The sequence below is a fragment of the Hemitrygon akajei genome, unplaced genomic scaffold (assembly GCF_048418815.1).
Source record: "Hemitrygon akajei unplaced genomic scaffold, sHemAka1.3 Scf000037, whole genome shotgun sequence".
Taxonomy (NCBI): domain Eukaryota; kingdom Metazoa; phylum Chordata; class Chondrichthyes; order Myliobatiformes; family Dasyatidae; genus Hemitrygon; species Hemitrygon akajei.
Window position 1 is genome coordinate 5,714,771 of NW_027331923.1, and position 14,329 is coordinate 5,729,099.

Consider the following 14,329-nt stretch of genomic DNA (forward strand, 5'->3'; position numbering starts at 1 on the left):
TAAGGAGCTTAAATAAAGTTTTTTTTTCCAAGAAATGGGAGTACAGAACCAGAGGCCTCAGATTGAAAGTGAGACGGGAAATTTTTCTGAGTGGTCTATCGGGTAACATTCTCATAGAGAGGGAGGTTGGTAAATGGAATTTGCCCTCAGACGCTGTAGAAACAGGTAAAAATAAAATATTTTAAAATAAATTTGGGCAGGTACACAGATGGGAAATGGTTAGAGGGATGGGGGGGGCAAACACACACAAATGGGCCATGCTCAAGAAGACATCTTAGTCTTGCAGATTGATGAAGTGGGCCGTGGGTTCAACATCCGTCAAACCCTCCCAGATCATCCTCCTGAGGAATCTCACCCCGGAGTCTGTCTGTGAAGTGTTGATGTGACGTCACGTCAGAGGGCAGCTCAGTGCCACAGAACAGACAGACTGGGTAAGGACGGCAGATTTCAATCCTAAATGGGAATTTGTGCCTATTTCTGTGGCCGTGTGTCACACTCTGATAGTGTGTGTGTGTGTGTGTGTGTGTGTGTGTGTGTGTGTGTGTGTGTGTGTGTGTGTGTGTGTGTGTGTGTGTGTGTGTGTGTGTGTGTGTGTTGATTGTGGTAAATATCCGTGTGGTGGGTATACATATTGAAGCAGAGTGTGCACATTGAAGAATTTGTATGTTACAGCGGGTCATCACATGTCTGGTGTGTTGAGTTGTTTAAATGAATAAATGACTGTCTCTGAAGAGATTGGTTTCCAGGTTACTGAGGGAAATAACAACGTACATTGCTGAGGCTCTGACTACAATCTGCCTGTCCTTCCTGTGTATGTGTGTGAGGGAGCTTTGCCAGGCCGGTTATGCTGTGTGTGCTTCTCCTGAGATGAAATCTTGACCCATGTCAATGCTTGTTGGTGTGTCCGAGCTCATTCTCACAATGCTTCAATGTAGTGGTCTGATCACCATAATACATAGGAGCAGAATTAGGCCATTTGCCCATCGAGTCTGCTCCGCCATTCAATCATGACTGATCCTTTTTTCCCTCCTCAGCCCCACTCCATGGTCTTCTTCCCGTAACCTTTGATGCTGTGTCCAATCCAGAACCTATCAAGCTCTGCCTTAAATACACACAAGTTCCGCAAATTCACCAGCCGCTGGCACAAATTTCTCTGCATCTGTTTTAAATAGACACCCCACTGTCTTGAGGCTGTGCCCTCTTGTCCCAAACTCCACCACCAGGGGAAACATCCTTTCCACATCTACTCCGTCTTGGACTTTCAACATTCGAAATGTTTCAATGAGATTCCCCCTCATCTTTCTAAATTCCAGCGAGTACAGACACAGAGCTATCAAACGTTCCTCTTATGATAACCCTTTCATTCCTGGAATCATCCTTATGAAATGAACCTTCTGCAATGCCAGCACACCTTTTCTTAGATGAGAAGCCCAAAATTGTTCACAATACTCAACGTGAGGCTTCACCAGTGCCTTATAAAGCTTCAGCATCACATCCCTGCTCTTGGATTGAATGCTATCTAAACCCCTTGAATTGAATGCTAACATTGGATTCTTAACCACAGATTAAAATCCATGAGCAACAGGCTCCGGGACAGCTTCTTCAACCAGGCCATCAGACTGATTAACTCATGTGGATACAACTGAATTTCTATGTTATATTAACCAGCCTGTTGTACATATTATTTATCATAAATTACTATTTATGACAAATTACTATAAATTGCAAATTGCACATTTAGACGGAGATGTAACATAAAGATTTTTAATCCTCATGTATATGAAGGATGTAAGTAATAAAGTCAATTCAATTCAAATCTATTTCTTGTTTATTTTTTTCATCCCAATCATTCTTTCAGTTCCTCTCTGTAGATATTTAAAAGCTTCCCAATCCTCCGTCTTCCTGCTAATTTCGTGTTTAGTTGTATGCCCTCTCTTTTGCCTTTACATTAACTTGTCTTCCCTTGTCAGCCACGGTTTTACTATTTTGCCATTTGAGTATTTATTTATTTTTGGAATACATCTATCCTTCACCTTCCTCATTTTCCCAGAAACTGACACCATTTCTGCTCTGCTCTCATCCCTGTCGGCATCTCCTTCCAATTTGCTTTGGCCAACGCCTCTCTCAGACCACTGTAATTTCTTTTACTCCTCTGAAATACTACAATGTCAGACTTTACTGTCTCCTTATCAAATTTCAAGTTGAACTCAGTCATGTTGTGAGCACTGCCTCCTAAGGGTTCTTTTAACTATTCACCTCTGGTTCAATACATAACACCCAATCCAGTAGAGCTGTTCCCCGAGTAGGCACAACGACAAACTGCTCTAGATAGCCATCACATTTCATTCAACAAACTCACTCTCTTGAGATCCTTTACCAACCTGATTTTCCCAATTGCCCTGCATGTTGAAATCTCCCATGATGATCATAACATTGTCCTTTTCATCAGCCTTTTCTATTTCCAGTTGTAATCTGTGGGCCACAACCCACTGACTGTTGGGAGGCCTGTATATGACTGGTGTCAGTGTCATTTTTACTTTTGCAGTTCCTTAAGATTCAAGATCCACAAGATTCAACATCTTCCAATCCTATGTCACATCTTGCTGCTGATTTACCTGCAGAGCCACGACACCCCCTCACCCGACCTTCCTATACCACCGATACATTGTGTAACCTTGGACATTCAGCTCCCAACTACAACCATCCTTCAGCCACGATTCCGTGATGGCCACAACATCATACCTGACAATTGGTAATAGTGCAACAAGATCATCCACCTTATTTCTCATACTCCATGCATTGAGATATAACACTTTATGTACTGTATCTGCTACCCTTCTTAATTCTGCATCTCTAATGCACTGATACTCACCCTGCTGGCTGCAATTTTCTCCTCTCATCTGTCCGCCCTATCTGACAGTCTGACTGCACGCTATCTTTGCATTTTTACCATCAGTCCTATCCCTTCATTCCACTTCCAACCCCCCACCCCACCAAATTAGTTTAAACCCTCCCCGACAGCTCTATCAAACCTCTCTGTGAGAATATTGTTCTCCCTCAGGTTGAGGTGCGACCCATCCCTTTTGAGCAGGTCATTCCTCCACCAGATGAGATCCCAATCATCCAAGAACCTGAATCCCTGTCCCCAGCACCATCTTCTCAGCCATGTTTATCTGCCAAATTATCCTGTTTCTTCCCTCACCAGCACGTGGCACAGACAGCAATCCAGAAATTACAACCCTGGAGGTGCTGCTTCTGAGCTTTCTACCAAGCTAGCCAGATTCTTTCCAGGACCTCTTTTACTTCCAATGTCATTGTCACAAATTTACCAAAATATCTGGCTCTTTTCCAACCCTCTCTAAAATGCTGCGGACACGATTCGAGGCATCCCTAACCCTGGCACCCAGGAGGCAACATACCATTCGAGTGTCCCGTTCACATCAATAGATTCTCCTGTCTGTTCCCCTGACGATTCAGTCCCGATCACGACCACTCCCCTCTTCTGCCTCTAACAACAGTGAGAAATGCTGATCCGGAAGGGGGCAGACCTGTGTCAGTCAGAGTATGCACTCACAGGGCACATGAAGGACTTGTGTATTTTCCTGACAATCCCTGTCACCACACTGATACCTGCTTTTATTCCCTACAATATTATCATCAGTATTAAATTCCCAGTTTATCTGGTAGATCCAAACTCATGTCCTGGTGTGTTAGTGCATTTGCCTGGGATTGGAACTCAGTGGTTCATCTGCCAGTCCCGTGTATTGGTTGTATTGTGACCCTGTGCTGGTGTGTCCAGGGGTCTGACATCTGCAGCTGACTATGTGACAGTGATGCCTCCCAGTCGGTGGGGTTGATGTGGAATAAACTTCAGTTCCACTTCAGCCCAGTATTACAGACAATCTTTGCCTCAAATTGGAACTACATTGAGCTTCATAAACAAGGAGAAATGAATCTTTGTAAGTTTTACCTCGATTAATAGCATCAAGCGTTTCTCTCAGCACTGTGTTCAACAAATAGAGGTGATCAAATTTTTCAACCGGTAGGGTCTCATCTGTCACTGACAATTCCTGGATATCATCATTAATCCTGTAAATATTAAACTGCTGGTTATAAATTGCTATTCTGAACTATTTTACAAATCCATTCAGGGTTTCAGTAAAGAGCCTGTCCTACCTTCTGTTCCGACGAGCTTCCTGCTGAAATAAATAAAACACAAATCCAATTAGACCTGGACTTACTGTCCACATTCTGAATTTCATCCAAATCATTACAAGGTGTTTAAAATTCCCACTCCCGCAGTCAGACACACACACACGGACAATACAGAACCACAGGGTAAATTACAGGGAAAGTTTCTGAATGTCAGACCATTACTGAGAGGATGAAACTTACAGGGAAGACAGGACAGGCTGTGCATTATCATCTGGATATGACGTCAGTGTGATAGGATGGAGGAATTTAAGATCAGTGATGTATGTGATTGTGTGCGGGTGGAGGACGTACCTCTATTTATGGGGAGACTTGTGGGGAGATGTAATTCCAGATGGATTTTAACAAATTCCACAAGAAATGTAGTGACGAGGTTGTGGAACTCGCTGCCACAGGAGTGGCTGAAATGGAACAGCAGAGATTGAATGTAATGGGGAGGCTGGATAAACACGTGAGGGACCAGGGAGTTCGGGTCACTGTTGCTGGTTGTGGTGAGTAGGTGGGTGGAGGATTGTGAAGCAGGGAAATTGAGGGGAGAAAATGGGCCGAATGACCTGGTTATGTTTTGAACAGTTGAACGTTTATTTGAATGTTATCTGTAAAAGTAAAAAGACAATAATAGTTTCCCTGATCTGATGGAAAACGGATACAGAAGATAAGTCTGATGTGTGGGTCAAATTCTTTGTTCTCACTGATTGACAGAGAGACCCTCACACCAACCGCACCAGACACATTCACAGCCTGTGACTGGAACTGGGAGTTAACGAGAGTTTTAGAGGGTATTTAATGTAGAATTAAGGACATAGTCAGGAGCTCTGTGTTATGATCAGAGTAAATAATTTCAGAGAAATTTGCATTCTGTCCTGGGATATACAGAAGTTGTGGAAGTCAAGTTTTGGGACAATAGACAATAGGTGCAGGTGTAGGCCATTCGGCCCTTCTAGCCAACACCGCCGTTCAATGTGATCATGGCTGATCATCCACCATCAGTATCCCGTTCCTGCCCTCTCCCCATATCCCTTGACCCCGCTATCTATAAGAGCTCTATCTAACTCTCTTGAAAACATCCAGAGACTTGGCCTCCACTGCCTTCTGGAGCAGAGCATTCCACATATCCACCACTCTAGAGAGAGCTGGGCGGAGAGAGATTTGTGACGGACTGTAGTCTGGTTTGGGGTCTTTTGGCAGGAGTAGCAGAGCGGGACAAGGGAAGTGACTCAGGATGCCGTTGGAAGAAGAGTCCTTGTTACTTTGTTGAAACAGTTTTTCCGCATCACTGTTCTAAATGGCCTACCCTTATTCTTAAACTGTGGCCTCTAGTTCTGGACTCACCCATCAGCGGGAACATGCTTCCTGCCTCCAGCGTGTCCAATCCCTTAGTAATCTTATTACTATAGGACAACAACAACCCAGGCATGGTAAAAGCGAAGGGAAAAAGTTACGTATCTGTACTTTGTTCTGGGCAGTTTTGAGCTGGGGACGGGCGGATGTCATTCTGTTCTTGACCGCTGTGTTGCAGCTTACTTTACAATTAATTACCCTGAAGTTTCATCGCTCCAAGATTGTATTTTGCTAATGAAGGACTGAAAGCGTATCTTGGACATTTTGAAATGTCATTATTGGAGTGATTGGAGGGCGCATCATGCAAGTATAACAACTTGTGTGAGGTCACCAGCAGCGGCAATTGATTTGTTAGAATTGGCCACTGTGCTGTGTTTATTTCAAACATACCACTGTTCATTTAGTTCAATTTGACAGAAACAAATTGAAATAGAATCCCTCACCTTGAGAAATATCACACTGTCTTTTTGATCCATCTGTTCCTTTAACTTTGAGATTTCCTCCTGAATAATCCTTATATTCTCTTGAGTCTCCCGAAGATTTTTCTCCATTGGGTTGAGAATCCTCTTCTCTTCTTCCCTGAGATCCCTGAGTAAGCTCTGCTCTTTCTCAGTGATAATCTGGCGCAGTTCAGCAAACTGGGATGTGATGTGGGACTGAAGGCTGTGTGACTGTTCCTGTCGAATGAAAGGTGAAGATTAATATACTGAATTGCTGTGCTCTGTTTCCCTTTGTCGCTCAGTTCGGTCTATTGGAGTCCATGCTACTTCTGAGTGCATTCCCGTCAACACCATTCCCTCACGTTTTCCTGAAACCTATTCTCACTTATTGACCCATAAACTCCCATCTGATTCACACACACTCTCCCCACTTTTACAGGGTTAACGGTAATTAGTCATTCATCCGGCATGTCCTTGGGATGTGTCGGAGTCTCTCATGGTCACAGGGACAGCATGCAAACTCCACACAGACAGCAGCAGAGGTCAGGATCGAACCCAGGTCACTGGAGCTGCGATACTCAGCTATTCTGCATTAAATGGAGCAAAACTCGTCAGTAATATCAGAAATTCCGCTCAGGAAGCCTCACCCGAACTCCGGAAATCTTCTCTTTCTGTTGCTGCTCCTTTTCCTGGAAGTCTGATTTCTTTTTTGTGAGAGAGTCGAAGGAAGATTTTAGCTGATCCTGGAAGTCAGAGAGTGAAGGAAATAGAAACAAAGATGCATCAAAAGAAACAGGTGATCAAACCCGATTATCACACAAAATGCCGGAGGAACTCAGTGAGTCAGGCAGCATCTATTCAGGGGAAATAAACAGTCGGTGTTTCGGGATGAGATCCTTCATTAGGACCGGAAAGGAATGGGACAGAAGCCAGAATAAAAAGGTTGGGGACGAGAACCAGCTGACAGGTGACGGGTGAGACAACGTGAGGGGGAACGTGGGGGAGGGTGATGAAGTGAGAAGCTGAGAGGGGACAGGTCGAAAAGGTAAATGTCTGGAGAAGAAGGAATCTAATACGAGAGGACAATCCACCATGGAAGAAACGGGAGGAACTGGGCTGTTTGCGGCCCTGAATGGTGACGAGGGAGGAGGTTAGGAGTCAGGTGTAGCACTTGTCCCGCTTGCAGGTGTCGGTGCCAGGAGGGAGATCAGTGGGGAGGAGCGAGTGGATCAGGGCGATACAGTACGAAGAGCGCGATCCGTATAGAGAGCGGTGAGTTCGGGGTGCGGAGGTGGGCTGTGGGACGGAGAGATGCTAGAACCCCGTTGGAGATGGTGGAAGTTGCTGAGAGTGATGTGTTGGTTATGGAGGCTCGTGTAATGGTATGTAGGACAAAGGAAATGTGTTAAGTATTAAATTAACGTTAGTTTTTACCTTATAGAGTTTTACAGCTTCTTTAATCAGCACAAATCGATGCTCTCTGTGTTCCTCCGCACCTGCACATATCACACAGATCAGTGTCTTGTCCGTTCCACAAAACAGCTTCAGTTCTTCCTCATGTTCCTCGCAGTGACGTTTACTTTCCTTCCCTTTCGGATTCAGGTTTAGATTTCGAGCTTTTTCAGCCAGATTTGCTAAGGCCCGATTCACCCTGAGGGTGCGGTCAGCAAACACCGCTCTACATTCCGGGCAGGAGTTTCTCTGCTTCCTTTCCCAATACCGTGTGATACAAGAGCGACAGAAGTTGTGTCCACACTCCAGTATAACCGGATCGGTGAAGAAATCCAGGCAGATGGGACAAATTGTCTCCTCGGTCCAACTCTCGGCCGGTCCTTTCGAAGCCATGTTAACTCCCGGCACTTCCTGATTCAGAATGCTTTCACTTTCGGGGAGCTGCTGATCCCATGCAGTACCTCGATTGTCCACTACGCGCGCTGCAGTCTCAGAGAATGAACATTCTGCTGCTGGATAATGTAACTGCGTGTCGCGGCAACGCAGACCGCAACAACTGTGATTGGTCCGTTTGGTAACATCGCATTTCCTCCTGTCTATAGGCATACTATCCGCACACTGATACGAAATAAATGGTTGGGGACGATGAACCAAATCGTCAAATCTTGCTCCCGACATCCGAAAATACTTGAAATGCATTTCCTCGTCCATGTCTCTCAGTGGCCGGTCAAGCACAGAAAAATCACCCTCCTGCCTCAATCCATTCAATGGTCGTACATACCATCTACTCCTACGTCTCTCTTTTCTGCGTTGCACTAATGTCACTAAAATTAACCCTTGTTCAACATTTATTAGCGCCAAATCCAACATGATGTGCTCAGTCGCCATTAGAAACCCCAGCGCCAACTAGCGTTTTGGCGGTGAATTGCATAGCGACGCAGACACACCTGAGCACAGGGATAAATGCTCACACGGCGCAGGCTACTACACAGAGGTATAAATCAGCCCGGCTAGGAGCGGAGGAGGGATGGCAATATGGCTGGCAAACCATCCCGTAAAAACCCAGTGCGAGAAAAACGTCAGCTGAATCTCCAAAGGCCTCATCCCTGCGGTCGGAAGGACCTTCCCCTGGAAGACGACTGAAGTCCTGCGCTGAAAGGAGAAACCATCTGCCCCCCTGCGGTGGTTCACTACTACAATAACTGTGAGGCTTCCTCAGCCATCCCGGCCTCTCCCTGTCCAGTTTAGAGGATCCCTGTAGTTCCAATGGTGTCCCTATAGTCTGGAATGTGTCAGTCGGCAGCATTCCTGTACGACAGGGTTTCCCAAACTTTTTTTTTTAATGCCAAAGACCAATACCAGTAACCGTGGACCCCAGGTTGGGAACCGCTGCTCTCCGGACATCTCGATGTGATGGCAGGCCAACAAGTTTCGAGCCTCTTTCCCCGAGTTGATGATTTTCCAGCAGCATTCGCTGTCCGTTTTCCTGCGCGTCCTGGGAACAGCCCGAGGATCAGTGAGCCTTCTGTCACGCAGCTGCTGTGGCACAGGCCCTTGCATCTTTATCCACAGATCTTCGCCAGCCCACAGTCCGCAAAGAGGTGAGTGACCGTCTCGTCTCCACTGCAGTAATCTCGGGGCAGCGCGCTGTGGGAGTGAACTCCGGGAATGCAGCAAGGATCAGACTGGGAGGGCCCCTCTCGTCTCCACTGCAGTAATCTCGGGGCAGCGCACTGTGGGAGTGATCTCCGGGCATGCAGCAAGGATCAGACTGGGAGGGCCCCTCTCGTCTCCACTGCAGTAATCTCGGGGCAGCGCGCTTTGGGAGTGATCTCCGGGCATGCAGCCAGGATCAGACTGGGAGGGGCCCTCTCGCTGCCAGACAGGTGAGGTCTTGGTGCCTGTTGATGAGATCTGGTGATGAGGCATTCTGCTAGATGGTCTGGACTGTCTGCTCAGGGAACCACTCCACTGTGTCCATCCAGTCATTCTCCTGCAGTAACTGCAGGACATTCCGTGCTGACCACTGTCTGGTGTTCTTGTGGTTAAAGCTGCTGGTCTGAAAGAACTGTCACCAATTTCATGAACACAAGGTTCACATGGAGAAGCTTCCTGACTGAGACAGACACAGTCTCACAGGGTATTTACAGGGTAGGGGCAGGAATGATGTTTCTCCTGGCTGGGCAGTGGAACCAGGGATCACAGATTTAAAATCCGAGGTCACTCAGCAGGACTGAGATGAGGAGAAATTTCCCCAACACAGTGCAGTGAATATTTGGAGTTTTCTCCACAAGTTTCCGAAATTAAACTGTTGTGGCGACCCACTTCCTGGCGCACTCGAACCGGCTCACAAATAACCAGCGCGCCGGCATAAAGGCCAGTCCCAAAAGGGCGCCAAGTCTGCTTCACCAGCAAGGGGAAAAGCCCGCGCGGGACTGTGAATACGTGCCCCCTACAGCATCCGCGTCCGGGGAGGGCGGGATCAGGAAGGCTTTAAAGCGAGGCCGCGAAGTTGAATACATTTTTTTTGTAACTGCACCGCTACAATTGGTGACCCCGACGGCCCAAACGATATTTGGGCCGAAGATGACCGACGCCGCATCTGTTCATGCAGTTTTGTTGAAAATGCCAAGCTTCTGGACGCTGCGACCTCACCTGTGGTTCCAGCAAGCAGAAGCCCAATTCCACATTCGGCAGATAACCTCAGAGGACACACGTTACTTCTACGTGGTGAGCTCCCTCGACCAGGACACAGCGGCTCAGGTTGAGGAGTTCATACAGTCTCCCCCAGCGGACGGCAAATATACGGAATTCAAAGACCTGCTCATAAGGACTTTCGGGCTCTCCCGCCGTGAGCGGGCTGCCCGTTTACTGCACCTGGATGGTTTGTGGGACAGGTTTAATGAATCAGCTTTAATGAATGAGATGTTGTCTCCGGCCGACGGACACACACCCTGCCTCATGTTTGAGCAGGCATTCCTGGAGCAGCTGCCCGAGGACATACGACTGCTGCTGTCCGACGCGGATTTCAGCGACCCCCGGAAGGTGGCAGCCCGGGCGGACTTGCTGTGGAACGCCAAGAAGGTGAGTGGGGCGTCCATCTCACTGATCACCAGGCCACGCTCCCAGCGGCAAACCAGTCCAGGCCCGGCCGCAGAGCCCGCTAGCCCCAGAGGCCGGGGTGTGGAGCCCAACGAACAATGGTGTTTCTACCACCAGCGGTGGGGCGCAGAAGCCCGCCGTTGTCGCCCGCCCTGCCAGTTCCCGGGAAACGCCAGGACCAGCCGTCGCTGATGGCTACGACGGCTGGCCATCGGGATAGCCTTCTGTATTTGTGGAACAGCAGGTCGGGACGCCGGTTTTTGGTCAACACCGGTGCCGAGATCAGCGTCTTACCTCCGACGAGTTACGACACCCGCAGCAGGGCGCCGGGTCCCACCCTGCGGGCCGCGAACGGCAGCACAATAAGGAACTATGGCACCCGTCCGGTGCAGCTACGGTTCGGCTCCAGCCAGTTAACGTGGGACTTCACACTGGCCGCCGAAGCCCAACCGCTTCTGGGTGCGGATTTCTTGCGGGCTCACAGCCTACTGGTCGACCTGCCCAGGAAGAGATTGGTTCACGCCGAGACTTTTCAGACGTTCTCCCTGGGTGCAGCCCAGTTGCCAGCCCCTCACCTCGGCTCCATCACGCTGTCCGACAACGACTTCACCAGGGTCCTGGCGGATTTCCCATCGGTTCTGGCACCGCAGTTCGTGGCAGCCATGCCCCGACACGGCGTACAGCACCACATCCCTACCCAGGGACCACCCCTCCACGCCCCTGCTCGGCGGCTTCCCCCGGACAAGCTCCAACTGGCGAAGGAGGAGTTCAAGAGGATGGAGGAATTGGGGTCATCCGGCGGTCCGACAGCCCATGGGCCTCCCCCCTGCCCATGGTGCCCAACGCGACAGGGGGCTGGAGACCGTGCGGCGACTATCGCAGGCTGAACGAGGCTACAACACCGGACCGCTACCCTGTGTCGCACATTCAGGACTTTGCAGCAAACCCGCACGGCGCACGGATCTTCTCCAAGGTGGACCTCATCCGCGGATACCATCAAATCCCGATGCATCCGGACGACGTCCCCAAAACGGCTCTCATCACCCCGTTCGGTCTTTTTGAGTTCCTCCGCATGCCGTTCGGCCTGAAGAATGCCGCACAGACGTTCCAGCGGTTGATGGACGCGGTGGGACGCGACCTGGACTTCGCATTCATCTATTTGGACGACATCCTCATAGCCAGCAGCAGTCGTCAGGAGCATCTGTCCCACCTCCGACAGCTCTTTGCCCGGCTGAGTGACTACGGTCTAACGATCAACCTGGCCAAATGCCAGTTCGGGCTCGACACCATTGACTTCCTGGGCCACAGGATTACTAAAGACGGGGCAACCCCTCTGCCCGCTAAGGTGGATGCGGTCCGTCATTTCCCCCGACCCACCATGGTCAAAGGCCTGCAGGAATTCGTAGGTATGGTCAATTTCTACCACCGCTTCCTCCCTTCAGCTGCCCGGTTCATGCGCCCCCTGTTCGCCTTGCTGTCCGGTCCGGGCAAGGACATTACCTGGGACGAGGTGTCCGCCGCCGCTTTCATTCAAACGAAGGATGCCTTGGCGAATGCCACGATGCTAGTGCACCCCAGAATGGACGTCCCTACCACCCTCACGGTGGACGCCTCTAACACGGCAGTCGGTGGGGTACTGGAGCAGCTCATCGCGGGCCGCTGGCAACCCCTGGCGTTTTTCAGCAAACACCTGCGGCCACCCGAGCTCAAATACAGTGCTTTCGACCGGGAGCTGTTGGCGCTATACCTGGCAATCCGGCATTTCAGGTACTTCTTAGACGGTAGGCCCTTCACCGCGTTCACGGACCACAAACCGCTTACCTTTACATTCACAAAGGTGTCCGATCCCTGGTTGTCCCGCCAGCAGCGCCATCTGTCCTACATCTCTGAATACACGACGGACGTCCGGCACGTCTCGGGTAAGGACAATGTCGTGGCGGATGCGCTCTCTCGTCCTAACATTCACGCCCTTTCCCAAGGGGTCGACTTTGAGGCGCTGGCAGAGGCACAGCTGGCAGATGAGGAGATCCCGAGTTACCGGACCGCTGTCTCCGGTTTGCAGCTCCAGGACCTCCCCGTAGGCCCAGGAGAGAGGACCCTACTCTGTGACGTCGCCACCGGCCAGCCCCGTCCCGTCGTCCCGGCACCTTGGCGACGACGCGTGTTCGACTCCATTCATAACTTGGCCCACCCCTCCATCCGCACTACCGTCCGGATGGTCTCCAGCAGGTTCGTTTGGCACGGACTCTGCAAGCAGGTCCGTGACTGGGCCAGAACGTGCCTGCACTGCCAGACGGCCAAGGTGCAGCGACACACCAAGGCCCCGCCGCAGCAGTTCCACCCCACCCACCGGCGTTTCGACCACATTCATGTGGATATCGTGGGCCCCCTGCCTGTGTCACGCGGGGCGCGGCACCTCCTGACTATCGTGGACAGGTTCACAAGATGGCCAGAGGCGGTCCCGCTCACCGACACCACCTCCGAATCTTGCGCCCGGGCGCTGATCGCCACCTGGGTGTCCCGCTTTTGTGTCCCGGCCCACATTACCTCCGACCGAGGCGCCCAGTTCACCTCCAGCCTCTGGTCAGCGATGGCCAACCTGTTGGGGACTCAGCTGCACCACACCACTGCCTACCACCCACAGTCGAACGGACTGGTGGAGCGTTTCCACCGCTACCTGAAGTCGGCTCTCATGGCCCGCCTGCGAGGAGCTAACTGGGCGGACGAGCTTCCCTGGGTCCTGCTCGGCGTCCGCACGGCGCCCAAAGACGATCTGCACGCTTCGTCAGCCGAGTTGGTGTACGGCGCGCCCCTGGTCGTTCCTGGGGAGTTCATACCAAACCCAAGGGGGCGAGAGGAAGAACCCGCAGCGGAACCCCTGGGCAGACTACGCGAGAGACTCGGTGCCCTGGCCCCCATACCCACTTCGCAGCATGGACAGCACCCGACCTGCGTACCCAAAGATCTGCAGAACTGTAAGTTTGTGTTTGTACGCCGGGGCGGGCATCGGCCACCGCTGCAACGGCCCTTCGAGGGGCCGTTTACGGTGATCAGAAACGACGGGTCCACGTTCGTGCTGGACGTTGGGGGGAGAGAGGAGGTTTTCACGGTGGACCGACTCAAACCGGCCCACGTGTACTTGGCGCAACCGGTCGAGTTTCCGGCACCGCGGCGCAGAGGCCGACCTCCCAAACAGGGCCCGGCCCAGACTGTGGACATTGGGGGGTGTACCGCCGGTTCTGGGGGGGGGGGGTTATGTGGCGACCCAATTACTAGCACACTCGAACCGGCTGACAATTAGCCAGAGCCAGAGACAAAGATAGATAGCCTCAGGGAGTTTCAGTTACGTGCCTCTCCAAGTTTCGAGTGGGGGGAGACAGGCTTTTAAGCAAGACTGTGTTTGTGAAATAAACTTATTCCGTGGTTGCAGTTTACCGACTCCGTGTCGTAATTTCAGCGCTGCGCGTAGCACACCGCTACAATGCATTACATTTTCCTCCATTTTGTTTTTATACCTTACCCCGAAACAACACCACAACGTCATCAGTGGGGCATTCTGGGAGTTGTAGTCATTGTTCCTCGCTCGCTCCCTGTCAAAGCATGTTTCGTCAGCCACCACAGACGTCACCGAAACAGACCCACCGAGGCGCGAAGGGGAATCACACCGGTCCTTGTGGGCGCCGAGGCCGGCGACACCGACAGAAGCGAATCGCTGACCTCCGCCATGGCGATGGAGCGGAAGAGGAGGGGCTGCTCATGGGCCGATTTCCTCCAGCCTATAG

General features: G+C 50.8%; 2 protein-coding genes across 2 annotated transcripts in view; both read right to left on the reverse strand.

Annotated features, from left to right (window-relative positions):
* The window catches only part of LOC140720140 (nuclear factor 7, ovary-like), a 31,944-nt gene extending 25,840 nt beyond the window's left edge, over nucleotides 1-6,104 (reverse strand). The window contains exons 1-3 of the mRNA XM_073035025.1: nucleotides 5,997-6,104; nucleotides 4,177-4,199; nucleotides 3,971-4,089 (exon numbers count right to left, since the gene is read on the reverse strand). Of these exons, the coding sequence (XP_072891126.1) occupies nucleotides 3,971-4,089; nucleotides 4,177-4,199; nucleotides 5,997-6,104 (250 nt within the window). The remainder of the gene's footprint in view (nucleotides 1-3,970; nucleotides 4,090-4,176; nucleotides 4,200-5,996) is intronic.
* LOC140720160 (zinc-binding protein A33-like) overlaps nucleotides 1-14,329 on the reverse strand; it is a 489,530-nt gene that overhangs the window by 442,293 nt on the left and 32,908 nt on the right. The gene's annotated exons all lie outside the window — the stretch shown is intronic.